The sequence below is a fragment of the Typha angustifolia genome, chromosome 15 (assembly GCF_048772165.1).
Source record: "Typha angustifolia cultivar Huaian chromosome 15, ASM4877216v1, whole genome shotgun sequence".
Taxonomy (NCBI): domain Eukaryota; kingdom Viridiplantae; phylum Streptophyta; class Magnoliopsida; order Poales; family Typhaceae; genus Typha; species Typha angustifolia.
The window spans coordinates 21,578,832-21,601,505 of record NC_133253.1 but is presented as its reverse complement, the minus strand read 5'-3'; the positions used below and the strand labels follow the sequence as shown (position 1 = coordinate 21,601,505).

At 36.4% G+C, this 22,674-nt stretch overlaps 2 protein-coding genes across 6 annotated transcripts; one reads left to right on the top strand and one right to left on the bottom strand.

The window, feature by feature from the left end:
• Positions 1 to 571: 571 nt before the first annotated feature.
• LOC140778018 (uncharacterized) lies at positions 572 to 8,934 on the bottom strand. 3 transcript variants are annotated; one of them, XM_073122528.1, is made up of 9 exons: positions 8,687 to 8,934; positions 8,536 to 8,602; positions 7,614 to 8,411; positions 7,173 to 7,205; positions 6,834 to 7,046; positions 6,554 to 6,619; positions 5,468 to 5,561; positions 714 to 889; positions 572 to 627 (listed from the first exon to the last, which is right to left on the bottom strand). In XM_073122528.1, exons 1-5 carry the CDS (start codon positions 8,759 to 8,761, stop codon positions 6,922 to 6,924), a joined length of 1,098 nt encoding a protein of 365 aa, XP_072978629.1. In that variant the 5' UTR covers positions 8,762 to 8,934; the 3' UTR covers positions 572 to 627; positions 714 to 889; positions 5,468 to 5,561; positions 6,554 to 6,619; positions 6,834 to 6,921. The 3 variants fall into 3 exon arrangements, with proteins under 3 accessions (XP_072978629.1, XP_072978630.1, XP_072978628.1); XM_073122529.1 differs by having other exon boundaries at positions 6,559 to 6,619; XM_073122527.1 differs by lacking the exon at positions 6,554 to 6,619.
• Positions 8,935 to 11,223: 2,289 nt separating this feature from the next.
• LOC140779819 (DExH-box ATP-dependent RNA helicase DExH15 chloroplastic) lies at positions 11,224 to 22,578 on the top strand. Of its 3 annotated transcripts, none has more exons than XR_012107402.1 (17): positions 11,224 to 11,802; positions 12,404 to 12,579; positions 13,057 to 13,170; positions 13,368 to 13,476; positions 13,547 to 13,633; positions 14,475 to 14,593; positions 15,141 to 15,315; positions 15,437 to 16,036; positions 16,123 to 16,401; positions 17,053 to 17,259; positions 17,667 to 18,017; positions 18,542 to 18,778; positions 19,362 to 19,582; positions 20,059 to 20,158; positions 20,254 to 20,400; positions 21,713 to 21,958; positions 22,104 to 22,578. XR_012107402.1 is itself a non-coding variant. In XM_073125103.1 (16 exons), the coding sequence occupies exons 1-16, from the start codon at positions 11,278 to 11,280 to the stop codon at positions 21,809 to 21,811; spliced, it is 3,546 nt and encodes a 1,181-aa protein (XP_072981204.1). In that variant the 5' UTR covers positions 11,224 to 11,277; the 3' UTR covers positions 21,812 to 22,578. The 3 variants fall into 3 exon arrangements, 1 of the variants encoding a protein (XP_072981204.1); XR_012107403.1 differs by having other exon boundaries at positions 11,663 to 11,802; positions 12,447 to 12,579; positions 22,104 to 22,577; XM_073125103.1 differs by having other exon boundaries at positions 21,713 to 22,578.
• Positions 22,579 to 22,674: the final 96 nt, after the last annotated feature.

Sequence of the window (22,674 nt, the reverse complement as noted above, 5' to 3'; positions counted from 1 at the left end):
ATATTACTGGGAACGAATGGTGGGCATTCCTAACACTATTAGCGGGTGCAAGTGCTAACCGATCCGTGTATACAAATGGACAGAATTCCTGTAACGTACGTGACTAATTCGAATTGAATTACTAGCATCAGTTAAAAGTTTCTCGCAATCCCAGTTATTATCCGAAATCAAAATAATCCAACTACAAAGAAAGAAATAGAACGAAAACACCAAGCATCAAGTCAGGTCGAGAGTCAACGCTCAAGTTCATTGTTCGCTGTATCAAGACGAAGTAATAAGTTATTGCACTACTTCAAAAAGTAATCATACTCAGCTACAATCATAGGTTTAGAAAGACAAGGAGATAACTATTGTAAGAAAAACCTGGTTGCAGACACACGAAGTGGCAACACACGGAATTATTGGTAAATTTGTGAATTGTACGTAATTCTCATAAGCCAAATCCGTAACCATATGTGCGTACAGTTATCCTTAACTCTCGTATGCATGAATTGATATGATAATGCATTAACACAGGCAACTTTCAACGGATACAGAGCAAAACTACACAAGCAAGGTACGACCTGAATCATATGGAACAGCAAAATTATTATCCTGAGATTCTCAGGTGACCACCATACTCTTACACTGCAAGAAAATTATGGCGAGTAATGAAATTTAGGAGCTTCGAATAGCGGAAGTTGAGAAACAAAGTCTAGGTTTTGTGTCTTTACATTTGAAGGTGCGAGAATGTTGGTCAGTCAGTGAAGCTGTCATGAACTGCAATATTATCATACCTTCCTACATGGCTCCACCAAGCGAATAGAAGCAGATCTTCTTTACCCTCAGATCATAGCCTCTTTCCACCTTAGTGTCTGTTCCTCCATGGAACCTTTACAGTGGTATAAAGCTGTTGTCCATTAAACCAAATAACAATGAGATGTTGTGAGTTCGTTACACATAAGAGATTCATAGCAATGATATACTAGTTACCAGCAATAAAACACATAATAGTCATGATGAAAATCCCGATTTCTATCTCGCCTTGGGAAGGCTTGGTGATGTGAGGAAACAATATACATTTGTTTCGGATGTTAGTCATATCAGATGTATCCACAATTCCACGTCCAGCTATAGTAAAAATCACTGGTATTGACTCGACCAAGATCACCACTGAACAACTGTTAATTGTTCAGAGCCAGGCCAAAGAACCAAGAGTTAAAGAATATAGAGGCTTTTTACATGCATAAACAACAATCCCAAGGGTATAATGCAGTTTAATTGACTAAAGGTATTACTACTGCAGCAAAGATTATTTGCTGCTTATCTGCAACCATAACTGTAGTCAACAGATAAACTCAAATTTTCTTCTCCAGTGTATTCAAGGGTCACTAATTAGTCAGTGATAAAAAGCATACTATCACAGGAAAGAGCTAGCAAGTTTTCAAACCCAGAAGGGACCAAAAGATCTGGTAGACTCTTCAGGCTGGTCGCCTAAAGAAGAGCAATTCTGAAAAAAAAAAGAAGTGAAACGAATGGTTCTGAAAAGGAGCACTTCAGTGCACAAGACTCTCCTACACATGGTAAGATAAGATCTGTACAGCCTTACCCGCACTTCCGGAGGCTGTTTCGAACATTCAAAACATCACCTCACAGTGTTACCAAATGAGGCCACGAGCAAACTATACTTCTCATTTGGTTCAAAAGTGACTTCTCATTTAACCCAACCCATGTGTAATCACAGTCAACTTGATAAAAGAAACATATAATCAAATTTATGGTGTCTGATGTGCTTTAAATCTAGATTGGCAAGTGTGTGTGTGTGTGTATACATTAACCCCAAAGTGAGATGCAATTGGTGATATGTTAGCTCTACTTGTACCTTATATTCTTTCACATATGTATTCTACTCTAAATTTTGGTACTCAATATTTAGTCTTCGCCCATGGTTTAACTGCAAACGAGCATATTGGTGTGCAGGTCATACAAATAATGGAGCTAGCAGGTGAGCATGCAAAAGTATACTCCCTAGTAACAGAATACATAAAACGCTAATCAAACAATAAAATCAGTTCAATATTTAGCTTCTCATTGTGCCAGTAATCTCGAATTTTTCAACTATCATGTGATATAAAACTACTATTAAAACCTCAAGTCTATCTCTGTTCGCATACTAAAGTTTTACTACCGAATTGCTAAAACTCTTGTATAATATTCTTCCAGTGAGAGGTGTAACTGCATTGACAACCCATTATATATGCAAGCAATGAAGTTGAAAGGTAAACAGAACAGATGCAGTCTCCTTGGTATTCAGTATGATAGATGCAGTTTGCAATTACCCAGAAAAGAGAAGGCATGTTTACCACCATCCTCCCTCATATTTACAAATGCAAAGTTCTAATAACTTAAGCTGGATTGTTTGCAATCACGGAAGGAATTGAATCTTGAATTTTCCTTCCGAAAAAAAAATGACGAGATTCCCATGCCACATGCAACCAAATAACAACTAATTTATTCCTCCTGCTAAGAGAAAATGAAAAAGGTACCTAAGGTAGATAGATAACACCTAGATATTCATGTCTCCGCCATTAATAGTACCACAAAGCAAAGTTACTGGAGATCAGGAAACAAGCTTGAGCCTACAATAAGCGGCAAACTAGCAAAGCGCATCATTAGTACTACTCCAGAAATGACACCTATAGAATATAGACCACAGGCTCTGTCACCAAGTATATATTCAATGAGAAAGAAGTATGTGGCAGGACAAGAGGCAAAGGAACACATAAGCCAGGGGGTATGCTATATGCACCACCCTAGAAATTGAGCAAAGATGGAGCCAAGATGTTTATGTCAAGGGAAAGGTCCCCTTGTCATTTGATGTAAGGAGACCAGAAGACGGTTACCTGAATTCAACCATGACACTAGCATTGACATTTATTTCAGCCATAAGACTTCACTATGAACTACTCTACATCTTCAGAAGTTTGCATATATGATCCATCGATTATTGATGGAGCCAACATTCTTTCTAGAATAGGTGCTAAAACTATCATTCTACTGGACCCTTATTCAGCTATGGAGGATATCCACAGAGAAAAGGCACTTGAAGTAGCCGTCATTCCAATTGGAAGAACCAGTGCCACCTTGAAATTTAAAAGAGCACTCCAGACCAATGGACAGCAAGAGTTCATGAAAGGTAGTAATAAATTTATTGTTGAATCAATCCACAACAGAGCAATATATTGGTAACTCTAACAAAATTTAATATTCAATATTTAATTCTTGAAGTTGCTAATATATAGATGGCCAATCTCTAAGCAGTTAATATTTGGTTCTATGACTCAAAACACATAGTACCATAGTGCAATGTTACTGTCACATCAGGTGATGCCATGCTAACATAAAAGACGGCAACAAAGCATTTATAATATTTGATCATTACACTGCAATATTTCAGATGATTAATTGTCAATCCTACAGTCCCATTTTTGCTTTCACAATATGATCAGTAGTATAATAAATTACAGCACAGAATCAAGCAAGACAGATGATTCTACATGTAATGATATGACTATTGTCTCCCGGACACTAATTGCCAAAAGCTTGTGACAAGAACATGACTAGAAGCTGAATCGAGAAGATTACCACCATTATGACCTAAGCAATTTCTCTTTTATCACGATGTTCATATACCCAACAGAATTTTGCAATCTTCAAAGAAAATGTGCAGGACAGTGTACCAAGCAAGTAAGATCACTCCCTCTAATTAATTAGTTCGAGCCATTAAAGACAATTGCATGTTCTCTTATTCTAATTATCACGATATTCATATATGACCAACAGAATTTGCAATCTCCAAAGAAAATATGCAGGACAGTGAACCAAGCAAGCAAAATCCCTCCCTCTAATCACTTAGGTCTCGTTTACATGTGGAATAGGGCTGAAATATGAATAGCTATTCCTACATTATTATAAAAATAAGAAATTTATTCTAAGAATAACTATTCATATGTTCACTAGCATTTTAGAATAAAGATGTAATAATTACTTTTGATGTAATATAAACTGAAAAAAATATAGAAAAATATTTTTATTTTTTATAAATTATAATAAATATTTTTTAATTTAATATAAAGTACATTAATATGATAGATATTAAGGATAAATTGGTAATTGAGTTAGTGTATATATAAGATGTAATTTGAATAAATAGTGTTTGTATTACTGAAAATAATTATTACGATATCTAGTTGTTATTAAGGAATAAGCTATATTATAGAATTTTAAAATATATATATTCTTAAAATGAATGGGGGCTTAGAGTCGTTAGAGACAATTACTTGTTTTTTTATTCTAGTTTGATTGTACTTGATCTATAGAAGATAGTCCCTGAATTACTCCATAATTTATGGAGTTATTATCAACACAATGTCTTCAAAACGCTCAACTAAAATAAGTGTGATCAAACACAAAAGTTAAAACACTTTCATTTGCTCAGTAATTAATAAATTGCAAAATCACCAACAAAATGAAGGGATCTTGGCAGTTTTAAGCTCTTTTGCTTTCAGTGGATTCATTATAAAAAAATTAGAACTGCCATTCATACGAGGAATGCGGGCTGCAAAGGGCAGACAAGAGAATACAGGTTGCAAACTTCTTTTTTTCTTCCTTCTTATTCAAAGGACCCCTAAACTGACCTTCTAACCCTAATAATATGCTGGACAATGATACAATGTACATTCTTAAAGATACTATCCAAAGGAACCCCTCTTAAGATGTGCCACTCATATCAAACCAGCACTAGTTGAGGTACATTCATGAACTTGTAATCTCAAAACTCTGACCTGGGCTGCTTAAAATTATCTTCCAATCCATAAAATGTTGCTTAGAACTAGATTCCACTTCCTCTTTAACCTCCTTTCCTGTATATGTGACTGCATCTCAGTACTGACCCCTTCAAGAAACCTCTCGTAGGGGATTGCCGAATACCAGAAGCCCATATGAAATACTCTAAGAATATCATTTGTGTTGTAATAATGTATCACTTGCCATATTGCATCACATGTGTGCAACCAGTTGTACATATCAAAGTATGAGTGCATGATGTTAGAAAAATTAACAGAATACAATTATCATGTCTATAGCAAATCAATTTCTCCATTCCTAACAAAATTAAGATACAAATTTCTTTTCATCAGATATGATCTTTACTCATAGTAATTAGCACCGAGCTGTTTGTCAGAAGCTCAAACTTATTTTCTAGGAATTACCACCTTTATTGTAGTTAATGTCTGATAATTCACTAAGTATCTAACTACATATGCATACATTTGGGACTTTCACTACCAGTAGAAAACACAAATGACATACCGAGACTTCCAACAGTAAATTATACCAATAATATTATCCTCATCAATCATCATTATATCAGAACCGCCCAAGAAATATGGAAAATGGAATGTAAATTCATTATGTCAAAAGTGCATACCTAGTAACTGCCAGCATTTCTTCCTACTTCTTACATGCACAAGCATTATATGGTAAAATTTTCAAACTTTGATGAAATTTTCTATCAGGTGCTCCTGTCAAGAAGAAAATTATCTAAGACAGTGATACAAAATATTCATTCGAGTGTATTTTCTTGTAATTTATGAGAACTAATGATGCAAAAGATGACTTGAACCTCCTATTTGTTGCTTCACAATGATGTAAATCATTCATTATCCTTTTCATTATCTACTGTATATATTTTTTCAAAAAAAAATTATTAATTGACATATACAGCTTTGGCACCTTCAACCAACTAACCGCATATTTGAGATAGTCCAATCTAAGATATGTTTCTTACAAAGGACTCTTTTAAATATATAACTTAATTACATCGTGATATGGCTGGTGTATGTCCTAACAATTTGAAACCTCAAAGCTCCTTTGCTCCATACATCTCAAGTTTTTCCGCTTGTTATGGCTTCCACACACAAGTCTCACATGTCATACGATCATTGCTACTGCTGTCCTTTTGATTCTATTTTGCTGCCTTAGCATCACCAGTGATTGAAACAAGGTTTCTTAATTAACCTGATTGATACCCTTCAGCCTCACAAGGACTAAAGTGTTGTTTTATCACTTCATGCTGTAAAGAGATAAATTGGAACATTTAAAACTTGATCATCTAAGTAATTATTCTTAAAGTTCTTCACTTGATTGATTCTTGTTCCATAATTGCAACTCTAGTCTACTTTGAACTCGGGATTTCAACCGATACTAAGTTCATAAGCTTATCAAGTTATCCCATTTTAAACTGCTTAAGCTTTCTAACAGTTAGTGGTCGTCTGAACCAAACCAATAATCAGATTTACAGGTAGCCTTAGCCTGATTTTAACAGCAACTAACCATGGGAACTTCTTTAAATAATGGTGATTTTAAGTACAGTGTGGTTAACCTAACAGATAGTCCACTGCAACAAAAAAATATATAAAGTGAGCATAATAGACAATATTATGGATACTAGTTAAAAAACTCGCCAAGTTCATATTTAGAGAACAGTAAGAACTAACATAAAATCCTAACTTACAATACCATAAACATCAATACTTTTAACCTCAGGACTCTTCCTTCAGTTCCTGTTCCCTGTTTTAATCTGGAACAAGCATATGCTATGTCACATTTCCAAACTTAATCTATAATTCATGCAGGCTTTGAGTCACAATGCTACAAGAGTTTTCAGTTATAATATAACCTATTGCACATAGATAAAAGCATCTACTTCCAATTCGTAAAGAACAATAAATTAACTTCATACCAGTGACCAACTTCTATAATTGTCAATAAGTGAATAGATGAAGTGTCCTTACCTCCCACAGCAACAGTAATCTTCTTCCTTATTCATAAACTGTCTTAAGTAGACCAAAAAGCTGATTGCTGGCACACATGCGATCAAAATCAAAGGAAAATTGGATAATAGGCCAAGATTATAAAAGATAGAACAGAAAGAAAAGAAATATTATGAAGAGAAATGTGTATCTGAAAAATATTATCTCTGCTGTGGCGTGAAGAAACAAGGTCTTCTGCATGATGCCATAATAAGGTAAGGAAATATCAGAAAAGCAAAATGCCAAGAGATTAATTATCTTAATAAAAAAACAACCAATAGAGCAGTATGCAATCAAATAGTGCATCAATGGTGAATTTACCGGCTAATTGAAATAGGATTCTATCAAGCATCTCTGCAAAAATGAAAGAACTATGTAAAAGAAGTAGGAAAGACACAAATATTCAATATAAGTAGCATTTATAAATTATAATCTCCAACATATTAACAAGAAAATGTCCTCTCCAGCGACATATGCACCACATAACATGAAAGTAAGACCTCCAGACGCACACACAAGCTCCCAAAAGCCATTCTATAGAGCTTTATATCCTATTCATATATTCACATAATGACATTACTTTTTAGGGGAAAAACAAAACTTGTTCAGCACTTGGACACAGATAATATATCCTGCATGAGACAAACTAGGATTAATATAACTAGAAAAGCATCCCTTATTTTCAATATCTAGAACTCATGCTACAAGAACGGGCAAGCCGCAAAGGTAATATAGGGACCCCTCCTCCATTAACATCCATACCCCCTCCAGGCACAGCATCATACTGCTTTCTGCATCCAGGGCAACGCCCATCTGCCTCTAGAATCCGCTTGTGGCAGAAGAGACAGAGGCGGAAGCCACACGAGCAGGGGAGGAAGCTCGAGTCAGTAGGGTCAAGATCCTCATAGCAGATGGGGCACGAAGAAGGTAGGGATAAAATGCCCTTTTGGCTCACCCCACCCCATTGCCGCTCCATGCTCGCCGGAAAGCTTCTCTGCTTCGAGATGCTAGGCAAGCTCTGAGGGCGGAACGCATCGTCCGGCCTCCAAGCTCTAGGGTTGGTACGGACAGGCTCACTTTTTTTGGCAGCAGAGCATGAAGGGGCATGCGTTGCGCCAACGGAAGACATGGGATCAGCAACTGCTGTCGCAGGATCCGGATCCTCACGGCTGCGGTCGTCGCCTGTGGACAATGCGTCGGCCACTGCTTCCCAATCATCCAACACCCCATTTTCTTCCTCCCTCCCATCCGGCTCCTCTTCCGCATCGCTGACGCTTCTCGAACTGGATTCCGCGCTGCTCCCGCTGCTTGAGATATTGTTCAGGCAACCCTTCTGTGACGCGTTGCCAGAGGCGCTCGAGGTCGGGCTCTGGGTTGGAGAATCCAAGTCGCTCATCTCTTGGAGGAGGCCCGCGTCGTCCCGGTCTCGCTCCTCTTCTCGCCGCCTGACCTCCAAATTTCCCTTCCCAGCGCGAGGGAGGGGAGGATGAGGAGATGGAGATGCAACGGTCGGTGAACCCCCGTCCGTTCCCGCGCTCTTCCCATCCTTAGGACTCTTGACTGCGCCAAATAAAGCAGATCAAATCTCAAGAAACGTCAATTCAAACAGGAACACATCAAATCGCCCAACACTCTCTAAAATTCCGAATCCAAAACCGAAATCAATCTAGAAAACCACACAGACCTTGAGAGAGCCACTGCTCGCGGCGAGCATCGAGCTTGCATTGCTTCAATTTTGCCGAGCGGTTGCCCTAAAGATCAAGCAAAGGAGAGGAGTAAACAAATCGATCCGACAAGATCCTACAGCGAGACGATGAGCGATTGGCGTCACTTACCCTCTTCTTCTTTGCGAGATCCCTCGCGATCAACGCAGGGGCCGAGGCGTTGTTAGCCATGGCGTCGTAACCCATCTCGTCTTCGTCGTCGTTCCCCCCCTCCCTCTCTCTCTCTCTTTCTCTCTCCTCTCTCGTCGAAGAAGAAGAACCAAAAAAAGAAACCCTAGAAAGGCAGCGAGCGAGCGACCGAGCGAAGGAAACGGATAACAGAAAGATTTCGCCTCTTTTCGGTTTCGACTCTTCAAAATTTTCCAGCAAGCATAGGGAAAGAAAAGCACCCATGACTCGACTTTTATACAGTCCACATTCCGAAACTACCCCTATATTGCGTATCTAATTACTGGATCTCCTGGCCAAAAGAAGGGAATCATGGTGGGCATATATGGTAAGTTCGTCGTACGGTCACGAAAATGATCTCGGCCGCCTGATCTGTGGTATGTCGATTAGCACGTGTTGGTTAGAAGCTTGACACGTATGCTGAGGTATGGAATGGGAAATCTTGGGAAAATAACGAGTGGAGGACAAGAGGGACCTTTTAGCAAATGGTAAAAATATCTCTCTCTCCGACGCCTCCGAATATTTATTAATTAAATTTTAATTACCTTAGCAGCTTCTTTTTTTAATCATATATATATATATATATATATATATATTAATGATGAGATATAGGTTGAAAAGTCCATCCGTTGCTATCATTGTGGTTGGTAAATTGCTACGAGTGTTGTTTGGTAAATGGATTCGTAATCTGAAGCGTCTGGTGAATGGATAGTATTATGATTACTTTCATCCCAGATGAAACAGTACTTATCAATACTAATTCTAAATTTATAATATTATAAAACCAAACTATATCTTCAATACTGCTCTCCCATAAATATATATATTATTTTAACAAATTAGGCCATAGTCTTTATTTTATTAGAAACTTAAACAAAATAATCTACAACACAGATTACTCTTATAAAATTCATACATAATAAAGCAAGCAATGAACCACACAGGGTTCTAAAAAAAACCCACAAAAAATTATTCTTATTTGCACTCCACACTGGTGCTACTAATAAAAACATAACATCGCATATCTATAGTAACATTACTACATCATAAGATCAAGAAATTAGCCAACAGAAGTTAACAACAAAAATAACAACAGCTTTTTAACACTCTATTTAAGACTACGCTTTTAATAGCCACTTGTGTAATAAGTCGAGCTTTCTTCGCAGTTTTCTCTCCTTAGATCCCTACTTATAGAAAATTATTAGACCTTGCATCTTATGTTGAGCCTAATACTCTTCGGATATTAAAAAATAAAAATTAAATTATTGATACATTTATTTCAGTAGTACCAAGGTTTAGTATGAGAAATTATTATTATATATTGCACTTTCTATTTTTTAATTACTAATTATGACCGGTTAAAAAGAGTGCTCAACCAGCAAAAGGTTGGTTATTTAAATATCGTTATCATGCTTTATTCCAAATATTAATTATATTGGATTACTATACTAAGTTGTACCATATCAATCAAATTGCTTGCTACCTCAGTATATGGCGCTTGTTTTAAGATAACCATGCTTATGATTTAATTATCTTATCGAATCAACTCGTACAACTCTAAATTAATAAAAATTTATCATATTGAATTATAGACAACAAGAACCATGCCCTATCCCTATGCATATCATCTACTACCCTTCTTTCTCTAGCTCTGGATTGCCCTCTTCGCCCTTCTGATATTATAAAATGCTTAATAAGGTTTTTCACTTCTTCCTACCAACTATGGCTACAAGTGAGTGCTGTTAGCGTTTTAGAATGGCCTACCTCCATTTGGGAGAGTGGGAGTGAAAACATCGATACAAAATTTTGAAGACTTTCAGTTATGACTTCTGTTAGCATCTGACTCGCTTGAATCAACTCTCGCTTTGATAGAATTGTACTGACTCTAGCACAGGTGAAGGTTTACTGACTCAAAAGCCGAAAAAAACTCCATAAAACTTGCATATAACAAAAGGAGTTTTTTAAATCTTCTATTATCCTAGCATTGTATCATTTGAATAGCGTGAAACTCAGGTTGTTAGCGGGCTAAGAAAATCGTCTAATTTTTATATGTTGAGGCTCCTTTCGTGATTCTTAATAGAAAGAACATAGTAACACTAAAATTATAGTCGATGAAATACGATGAAATATGAATCTACTCTAGTCTTTCAAATTCTTTTCGTTTGATATAACATACCACATTGGAAAAACCTCTTTTAATTTTGAACATAGCAAAAAAAATGTTATTGTACACATTTTTTATACAAATTATATATGCTTTATTATAAAATTTTATATCTAAATTTAAAAAAATAATTTAAAGAGATTACGGAAACATACCCAATGTAGACTGCCCATGAGTCTCAAAAAATGAGTATATATGAAAATAAGTATAGAATGTAATAAATAAGATATTTATTGTCCTTGAATTGAAATCATTGGTCAAGTAACTGACCGTTGTATATAAGGATATCCGAAGTTGAATAGATTATTATATCCACATCTTCCTTACTTCTGAAGCGCTTTCTTCCTTACCACTTCCCCAGTTCCCCCTCATGCACTCTCTCGCTCCGCCCTCTTCTTCTTCTTCTTCTTCCGCCCTCCATATCTCATCCCTCTTCCCGCTCCCCATCTCCAGCCGGTTCTTGCAAGAACTAGGGTTTCGCCATCACAGACCACTAAATCTTCTTAAACCGAGGCTTTCTCTCGTCCGCCTCTCTCGCGACCCCCTTAACGCCGCGTACCCGACGAAGGGGCAGTTCTCCGACACCGAGGAGGAGGAGGAGGAGGGGGAGGATGAGGAAGAGGAGCAAGAAGAGGAAGATGACGACGACGATGAAGAGGCGGCGGCGGAGTACGACGATGGCGGTTTCTTAATCGATGCGTTAGAAGAGGAGGAGGAAGAAGAAAGGGTAGGAGAGACCACGCAGTTGGAGGGTGCAGGCCCTTCTCCTCGCTCCGAGGAGAACAAACGGCAGAGTGTTGAGAAACTGGTGGCAGAAGTGAAGGAGTTTGGCGAAGAAATCATCGATTACGTAGAGCTCGCCGGGATTTATGATTTCCCCATAGATAAATTCCAGGTAACATTTTCATTGGAACAAGGATCTGCAGTAGTTTGTGCATTTATTAGTGTGTATAATTGCTGTTCAATGTTATTCACTTGGGGTTCGCGGGAAGAACGATCTTAATATGCTTGTCAAAATGCTCAAAAGTGATTTTGTTTACACTAAGGGCAGAATGCTGAATATAGGACCTCTGTTTCATCTTCACATGCTTAGAATTTTAGTTCCCCGCTTTGTTATCAAAGGATTTTGAAAGATTTTACAAGTGGAGATGTAGAGATCAGAGGTAAATTGGAGTAATCATAGTAAAACAGATCAGATTATGATGCGAAAAGGCGTCGATATATCTTCTAACACAACATCAAGATGTATAATGGATTGGTGTATCCTGGCATACACTTTGTTTAGATAAATGTTCAACTGGCATATATCTGGACTTAAATCCTATCTGAGATGGAAGTAGTGACTGGATTGTTTAACTTGTCGTGTGCAAATAAAATAGCAGTACATGAGTCCAGTAGATTGTTCTTTACTATTAAGGTAACTTACAAGCAAACTCTTTCTTCAGATACTGTCTCTTTTATATTTCAAGGCAAAAGCTTTATATTTTTTTCTGCAGCGCTTAGCTATCCAAGCATTTTTAAGAGGCTCTTCTGTCGTAGTTTCTGCACCAACAAGCAGTGGGAAGACATTAATCGCAGAAGCTGCAGCAGTTGCTATGGTTGCTAGACAAAGAAGGCTTTTATACACAACCCCCTTGAAGGCTTTGTCCAATCAGAAATTCCGTGATTTTCGGTATGTATATTCATTAATAAGGCCTATACTTCACGACTTTTCCACTGTATGTGTACTATCTAGGTGTCAGGTTGGAGATGTGCACGATTATTATCTCCACTTGATCAGTCACACGAACTAGTCTGAGCGTGTTCTAGGTCATGTGTACTGCCCTGCTTCCTGTAATATTGTAGGAAGCAGGGCTTATAAATATTGAGTGAGCACATTTTCGGAATAGAGTAGATTGTAGATTCTCTTTCCCCCTTAGGAGTTACAAAGACTTTATATAGGATTCCCTCTTTTGCAAATGTTGGTGCTAATTATGCATCTTTCGACTAACTTTCCAGTTATTAGTGTCCAAAGAATGTGGCAATTGTCAGCTGATAAAAGCTCATTGTGACAATTAAGTGATCAATACATTTAATTGGTTTCACACTTTAGATTTTGTAAGTTGTAACTACTATTCTACTAATTCTTCTAGTTCCACAACTATTTCAGAAGGACGTTTGGTGATCATAATGTTGGCCTTTTAACTGGAGATTCTGCAGTTAACAAAGATGCTCGAATACTAATTATGACTACAGAGATTTTGCGCAACATGCTGTACCAAAGGTAGGCTGTTGCGGTTTCTTTCTACCCTGTACTCCTGTAGGACTGCTGTGGTTGCACTGCAATGGACACCACCAGTAAATTATTAAGTCTATCTAGAAGATGGTGTTTATTTTAAGTTTATTGCAATTCTGTTGATCCTTTATTGTCTCATGTATGATCTCATTCACATGTATGATCTCTTCCATTTCTCTTTGCAGCGTCGGCATGATTTCTTCTGAGAGTAGGTTGTTTGATGTTGATGTGATCGTTTTGGATGAAGTACACTACCTTAGTGACATATCTCGAGGCACAGTTTGGGAAGAGATAGTATGTTTTCCTAATTTCCATATTAACAGTTGTTGGCTTACCAGCTATTTTAATATAATTTTCTTTATAGGTCATTTACTGCCCAAAGGAAGTTCAGCTTATATGTCTTTCTGCAACAGTTGCAAATCCTGATGAGTTGGCTGGCTGGATAGGGCAGGTAAATTTGAGTTATCTATAATAAATAGAATATCAGAATTGGTACATACTCTAGCTCACGAATAAGCTGCTATTCATGCTTTCTTGTTTGTGCCAGAAACAATTTGCACTTATACACAACACAAAAGCCAATCCACTCAGTCAAAGATATATGGCTCTCCACTTTCTACATTCACTAATTGTTAGTTATGTAGGAAAATGGTTTTAAAATAATTGCTTCTGTTGTTTAGTTTAAATTGTCATCAAACATTTAGAGACCATTTTCTGTTATTTTGTTCTCTCCTTAAGACTTCTGATTGATGATTTAGAGCCGTCAGTAAGCCTTAGAGTAGCTGACAATCCACATGCTGCTAACATAGAAGAAGCCAGAAATCAATCTTCCCAGTGTGAAATCAAGGATAAATAGTGATATGTGCACTCTGACACTGTCAAACTGCATAGTGGCTAGACATCATAAATGCCATATTTTAACACTCTTTTTTGCACATATGGTCTTGATAAGATAACTCGGTACAATTACAATGTACCATTGAATTGTATTCAACTAAACCTTATTGGAGCTCTTGCCTTCATTAGTAGTGCCTTCATAAGCGCATAATGGTGGCTAGCCTCCATTAGTGAATGAAAAAGAAACCTCATCAAAGCATCCAAGAGGTACCCAAAAGTTTCCGAGCCACCTTGATCTTTCTTTTGGTTTGAAAAGAAGTATCTGATTTGTATCCATATTCTACTGGTCCACTCTTATTCAATGTTTGTTCATTGTAGTTTATTTCCTTGATTGATTTACAATGTACTTGTATAAAAGAGTCTCACTTTCGTCTCTCTGTAATTTGATTTTTCAGATTCATGGTAAAACAGAGTTGGTAACATCCACTAAACGACCAGTCCCACTGACTTGGCACTTTTCAATGAAGAATCATATATCACCACTTCTTGATGGAAAGGGTGCAAAAATGAATAGGTGGTTTCCACTTCTCCCTTCCAGTACATTGGTGTATTACTGTTACCGTTGTACTACCATCTATTTTTAATATTTTATTTTAGGTGAACCTGCATTGTCCATTGTGAGTTTGTTCCTTAATTTTATTTCATATTTCATCTCTGTGTTGATTATTTTTTCATTTCCTCTGGACCTCAAAAGTCTTTAAAGTTGCAACAGATGCTTAAAAATGTTTTTCTATAGAATTGTGTGGCCTTATATTTGGTTTCTCTGATCTAATGTGCCCATACAAAGTGTTATCTTCTAATCAGTTTGCTGCCTTTTCATTCTCCTACTTATTTTTTTTCAAGTTGCAGATTTGCACAATGAGGAACTGAAGGGTTTTACTTTCTCTTCCTTCCTTTTGAAAACGATATATGTTTTCTGTTCACATGATATTTGACCCGAGGGATCTACACTATGCTAAGCAGTACACCAGTCATATTTGTCGTGTCAATAAGTATCATAGATTCACAGCCGTAAATCAGTTTATAAATGGTTTTTTAATCATTTGTTTGTGTTGATATAGGAAGTTGTCACTTGATCACTTGCAATTTGCTTCTTTAAGAACTGAATCATACAAGGAGAAGAGAAAAAGGAAGGGTAGAATGGCTAAAGTCGACGAAGATTATAATAACATTATTAGTTTATCAAGACAGACACCATTGTCAAAGAATGACATGAACACTATACGCCGCTCACAGGTTTAATCTTATTTTTTTGTGTAATGTTTTCCTTTTTGGCATTTTTATTCTCACATACGCTGGAAATGTATGTAAGCAAGCAATCAGTGATATGGTCTTGTTCGGTGTACCTTTACCTCAGGTTCCTCAAATACGAGATACTCTGTTTCAGCTTAGGAAAAATGATATGCTTCCAGCTATTTGGTTCATATTCAGCAGAAGAGGATGCGATGCTGCTGTTCAGTATCTTGAGGATTTCAAGCTTTTAGATGAAATTGAAGCTGGTGAAGTTGAACTAGAATTTAGGAGGTTCCGCATGCAGTATCCTGATGCTGTCAGAGAAGTCGCTGTGAAAGGCATCTTGCGGGGGGTTGCTGCACATCATGCTGGTTGCTTACCACTTTGGAAGTCATTTATTGAAGAATTATTTCAGCGAGGGCTTGTTAAAGTTGTCTTTGCAACTGAAACACTTGCTGCTGGGATCAATATGCCAGCTAGGACAGCTGTAATTTCTTCTCTTAGCAAGAGAGCTGAAGCAGGGCGCACAGCTTTGAGCCCAAACGAGCTATTCCAAATGGCAGGGCGTGCTGGAAGAAGAGGCATTGATAAAGTTGGTCATGCTGTGCTACTTCAGACTCCCTATGAAGGAGCTGAAGAATGCTGTGAGCTTCTATTTGCTGGACTTGAACCCCTTGTTTCACAGTTCACGGCTTCATATGGGATGGTTTTGAATCTCCTTGCTGTATGTAATGTATTAACAACTTTTCTGTTCAATATACCTGTCCTATATGTTTATTTTCATGTAAAATCTTGTTCTATGCTCCTCAGGGTTCAAAACTTACTCGCAAGTTAAAGGAGCCAGATGGTGCAAAAGCTGTCCATTCAGGACGAACTTTAGAAGAAGCTCGAAAACTAGTGGAGCAAAGTTTTGGAAATTATGTTGGTAGCAGTGTCATGCTTGCTGCGAAAGAAGAGCTTAAAAGAATAGAACATGAAATTGAATTGCTTTCTTTAGAAATTACGGATGAATATGTTGAAAGAAAATGTCGAGAGCATTTATCAGAGAAGGACTATTCTGAGATTTCTATTCTACAAGAGGAATTAAGGGTAACCTTTTCTTCTGCTTCCATTTTCTAACTGCTATATGCAGATAAATGGAGTATGGCAATTATTTGAAGATTTAATTGTCTACTGTCGTTAAATTTCTTGTAGTATACATGCTAAACTTTATCGTTCTTGTACTGCATTTATCTGAAAATTCTATTTACCACTATTTTTGAATACATTGACTTGCACACACTGAGATACTTTTAACTGCTTCATTTGAGGATTGTAATGTTATTTCATGTTAATGGAAACTGATTTCAGTAAGTCCAGAAGAAAGAAATAGCTTCTGCTTTGGTTCCTCTTTTCCTATTCCATGTTCATATTTTTGTTCTTTGTTCTTTTTTAATGCCAAATCATTTAAAGTTTATCTTAATCCTGAAAGAAGCAAAAGATGGCTTTTATTTATGTCAGTATTCTCATTTTATTTTAATCATCTTTTTGTTTATTAACATTAATAATCTTATTGACTTTGGTCCTTTATATTCTCTAGCTTCACTTTTTTGGAGTTCACTAATGTCCTCTCCCCAGAGTTTAATAACTTATGAAATGATCTATATTTTCTGTCAGACACGTTCAATAGTCCATCTTTAGAATCAAATGTAGTTTGGATTGTTAAGTGACAATTGTGACTGCATATGCAATTTTCTTCAGGCAGAGAAGCGACTGCGGAATGAACTTAGACGAATGATGGAAGTTAAGAGAATGGCTGCATGGAGACCACTGCTGGAAGAGTTTGAAAGTGATCACCTTCCATTCATGTGTTTGCAATACAAGGATAAGGAAGCAGTTCAGCACATTGTTCCTGCTGTCCTCATTGGAAAGCTTAACTCCTTTTCTGCTCCAAGTATCATGAATATGGTGAGTGATAGAAGGTTAGTATTATTTTAGTAGTAGTATGCATTTGGTTTTGCTCATCTGATTATCAGAAGCCTCATAAGAGAAATTTCTATAAATTTGAAATTTTAAACTTTTTTAATGCATTTATTAGAATGAAAGCACGTATTAGTTTCTTTTCATCCAATATTTATATTGGGTATAAGAGATTGCCACATTTTTGGTGTTATATTTGATTAGATATGGCTCTTGGAGTTCAATCTTCATATTATGCTGCTAGCTTTTTAACATCAAGATCTCTCTTTCTATTTTATTTGTTCTCCAAGTAAAAAATTTTATCAGTAAGAGTTGTTAATGTTTTCATTTGTGTATACTTTTGTCTCTCTGTATTCCATTAGGCCAAGCTTAATTCATTAGCATGACAAGTGCAGGTTGACATAGAAGCTCCTGTTCCTGATAAACTGGGGTCTGATTCTGGAGATGCAAAGGATGATAGCAAACTATCTTATTATGTGGCATTAAGTTCAGACAACTCATGGTATCTCTTTACTGAGAAATGGGTAAAGATGATATACAAGACAGGTTTGCCCACCATCTCTTTAGTTGAGGGTGATCCACCACCTAAAGAAACTTTGAAGGAGCTCCTCAAGAAGGAAGAGTTGCAGTGGGAAAAGCTTGCAGAATCTGAATTTGGGCCCTTATGGTGCATGGAAGGTTCTCTTGATACTTGGTCATGGAGTCTTAATGTTCCAGTTCTGAGTAGCCTTTCAGAAGATGATGAGGTCTATATCTGATTGATAGCTCCTCCTTAATAGTGATTTGTTATATTTACTCTGATCAACTGATAATATATTAGCTGATCAATTAAAGTTTACAAAAACTTTGAGATGCTCCAAGGTGGATTACTTTTCATTATTTAGAATATTTTCCCTAAAGTTACACATATTGTTAAATGTTGGTCTATCTTCCTGTTAATCTGCCTGGCATCATTGCAGCAAGAGAATAGATTTCAGGAGTCTCAGACAGACAATAGTGCAACATGTCAATAAATGAATAATTTTAGCTTTAGCTTTTTGTCATCAGTGGATAGTGTAATCTCTATTTTTCTGCTAGTAACTGAATGCCAATGTTTTGCTGACCTGTTATTGAATAATCACTTGCTTTCTGTTTATGTTGATATTTGTTGAACTTAGCTTAAGTGTTTATCAAAAACTTGGCAACCGGCAACCACTACTTGAGACTATTTCGTTTCACAAATCTAGGCATGCACTTAATTTATAACAAATATTCTCATTCTTATCTTCAGGTGAGACATTTGTCTCAAGAGTATCAAGGTGCTGTAGAATGTTACAAGGAGCAGAGGAGGAAGGTTTCACGTTTGAAAAAGAAGATCACAAGTAGTAAAGGATTTAAAGAGTTCAAAAAGATCATTGATATGAGAAATTTCAAAAAGGAAAAGATTGAACGCTTAAATGCTAGATCTCGTCGCTTAACTAGACGAATAAATCAAATTGAACCAACTGGTTGGAAAGAGTTTCTTCAGGTAGATCTTTCTCTTGTCTTGACTGTTCCTTTGATATCCATATCTATATTCATGTAGCAAAATACACTACAATATTTCATTAACAATTTTTGGCTGCATCCTCCTACATGGTGTTTGTTTATTTATAGTGAATCCTTCATCAATGTTGTATTTTGACTTCTAAATTACAAACTGTATAGAGTAATGCCAGTGTGCACATTTATGCAGAGTCAATACATGTGTACTAGATATATATATGTGTGAGTATACCTATATGGGGATGTATGCATCAGGATGTGTTATCCGTTATATTTTAACGTTGTCTTAGTTCTAAGCTTAAGACATTTTGATAGACGTAAGAAGTGGACTCAACTTAAATGGGTGGATATTTTATATTTATAAATAACAAATGAGTTTGATAGGATCTAAATTTAGAGCCTCTATTTTAATACCTTGTTAATTCACTTGCTATTCTAAAAACTTAAGTTGTTAGGGGTGTGCAATTTTTATGCTTAATATTCTAACAGTTGGTCTTATCATTTGCGATGTTTGTATTACTTAGTTTGTCATTTCTAAAATTTCCTTTTTCTATTTTCCGCATCAGATCAGCAAAGTAATACAGGATGCCCGAGCATTAGATATCAACACCCATGTTATATATCCTTTGGGTGAAACAGCAGCAGCTATCCGAGGGGAAAATGAACTCTGGCTTGCCATGGTTCTTAGGAATAAGATCCTGCTAGATCTAAAACCAGCACAACTTGCTGCAGTATGTGGAAGTCTAGTCTCTGATGGAATTAAATTACGGCCTTCGAAAAATTCTAGGTACATTATCATCAAAATCACAGCAATGATTTTTTAATTATCTTTATTAAATTGTTTTAGTCTGTTAATTTAAGATAAACTTGGTCATTTTCCTCTTGATGTTTTCGACACTTTGCTAGTGTTTACTCAACTTTCAGTTTCAGAAGCCTTTTGTCTCATTGTTCACATTATTGGCTGTTGTTCATGTCATAGGTTATATTAGATTATAGAAATATAGAAAGGTAAATAACTCAAGAGATGGTAAGGGCAGAGTATATGACAAGTGTTAAAAGATGTAGAGGGCTTGGAGAAGTAAAGAGTATGAATGCACTGTCAACATGTCCTTAAATTTCTTTACAAAAGTATAGTTGCTTTGTAGTGATGCTTCAAAAATATTGTGCAATGGCTCATTGAATGTTATTTGACAATTTAAAGGACACTTTTTACATCCTTTATTCTGAGTGCAGAAACTATACCTGACTGTTGCATGCTTGCAGCTATATATATGATCCATCCGCTATTGTAATTAATGTTGTAAACCTTTTGGAAGAGCAAAGACATTCTCTGATACAACTCCAAGACAAGTACAGGGTAAAGGTTAGTATTGAAGCAACCTGTATTCACTATGATTACTTTCAGAATAGCTATTAAATTATTAGACATTAAAATTTATTGATTTTACTCTTTTTAAGGTACCTTGTAATCTAGACAGTCAGTTTTCTGGAATGGTTGAGGCTTGGGCCTCCGGTTTGACTTGGAGAGAGCTAATGATGGACTGCGCTATGGATGATGGAGACTTAGCTCGCCTTCTACGGCGTACAATTGATTTATTGGCACAAGTATGTGTTAAAAAATCTTTTTATTCTGTTTTCCTTGAAAAGTTGCTTACACAAAAGCATTATTTTAAAAAACTTCTACCTTAATGTGTAGGCTCTCGTCTTAGATAAAATATGACTAAGCTCCACTTATAGGTGACTGCTTTAGCATCTCATTTTATATCTTAATATGTAGATTGACTTTGAAAATTCAAAATTATTATACATGTCGATAATTGGTGGATTCAAATAGCTTACTATAGTTTTGAACAAGAATACATTAGTATATTGTTTCAATTGTAGGTATTAATTTTAATTTGTTCTTTAATTAGTTTTTTTTTAAAAAAAATTAACTGTCTTAAATTTTGGGCACCCTTGTAGCGCTTAGATGCTATATATATACTTGTCCGCCCGTCTACCTCCTAGAATCTTTTAAAAACTTGGACAGAAATAATCACAGGAACCCGTAGTAGTTTGTTCACTCGAGGTATGTTGGGCTTTTATTACATAGGTGTTATCTCTTATAGACATCTGACCACAAATCTTGGGCTTTCAAAATGCCTGTGTCAAATCATTCCCAATCTTCTTCTAATGCATCTTTTGTAATACATTGTTATGTTGCAATTACAACAGCTTATTTTCCTCTTTTCCAGTCTAACCTATTCCACTTCTATCTCGTAAGACTTTAGCCTGTATTTGATTGGTGCTAGTAATTTAATACTCATCAGCCTTAGAATACCAGCGCACGACAATTTTGGTTAACTTTATTTGTAAGTTATCTGTTTGCAGATATTGTAAATCTAAAGTCAGGGAAACTTTACTTTGATCCAGTAAGTAATACATGACTCTGATGTCCATTTGGCTCCCCTCAGTCAAAAATTAGAGATATGAGTTTAGAGATTTAATATTTTGCAAATTAAATGGTCAAGTAAAAAGCACCGGAAAACTTGTCGCTTGTCTGGCTCTAAAAGGAGAAAGATATTTAGAATTTGTGATTAAGATATGCATATTCTGCAGAACTTACTTCAATCGTTTTCCATTTGAACTTGTTCTTAACTGTATAATATAGATCAGTCACTTCATAATCTGTCACATGAACAGCCACACTGACCAAAAAGTAAATTGTTGGTACTGAAGAGGCATCCTTAGATATACATTGTTATGTGAGATTTGAAAAAAGAGCACTCATCAGTTCAACACTCAGCTTTAGTACCTGCCATGCTGATTGTTTTGATTTGTGCTTCTCATATCTGTTATCATTTGCATGCTATTTACATCTGCAATCTGATATCATTATGTTGCACTACTTACCCTTTCTTATGATGTGCTCCACCAGATTCCAAAATTGCCTGACATCGACCCCCTTCTCCAGAAAAATGCACTGCTCGCATCTAATTTTATGAACCGTGCACCAATTAGTGAGCTTACCGGATGAAAAAGTATATATAATTGATTGCTAAAAAAAGTAAATTGCTAAAAAAAGTATATATAATTGATTGCGTGAATTAGTAGTACAGTTTCTCTTCAGATGTGAAACTTCTGCACACAAAAGTTGCCTCAAAATGTGCCAGCCATCCTAAAGGTAAGCTGACTATCAATTATTGTTCCTTTCTCTTTTCCATACTTAAATTATTTATGGCCATATGCATTTAAGAATTGAGATACAAGAAATATTATCTGCATGGGTTTCATTAACTCACTTTGACAATGGCTCCTGTCCTCTAAAGGTCTCCAAATGGCTGATTAGGACGTGCAGTAATGCTACACAGATTAAAGACTGGTGTCTTAACTCCACTGCAGATGAATCAGCCATAAATGCAATCAAAATTGATCACCAGTGATACGGCGTTGCTGGTGAGTTGTCTGATTCCGATTTGAACCAGGTCACTCCCCTTGCTGAGGGTATGGGTTATCGTTGTGGAAATTTTTTTCGAGGCTGCTCATTTTGAAGTCGAATCTTTCTTTTTCGGTGAGCAGAAGACTCCGTGTTAATAATCCTATTATCATCTTCCAAAATTATTATTTCAAAAAATATGCTTAAACGATTATTAAGGTCCACAAGCTTGCTATGTGGGCAACAATATGTGGGAGTTTGCTGCGTCACTGTCCAACAAGTGATTTTACATTACAGTGTACCTCGAGATGCAGCAATTGTAACATAAATTTAGAGCAAGAAGAAGGTGTAAGCAATGAATCATCTGCAGAAAATGTTATTTATCCAATGCTTAATATAGTTGATTGTTAGCATCACCCTGTACACGACAAATGCATGATCATTGATGTCGGCAGAGAATGGAA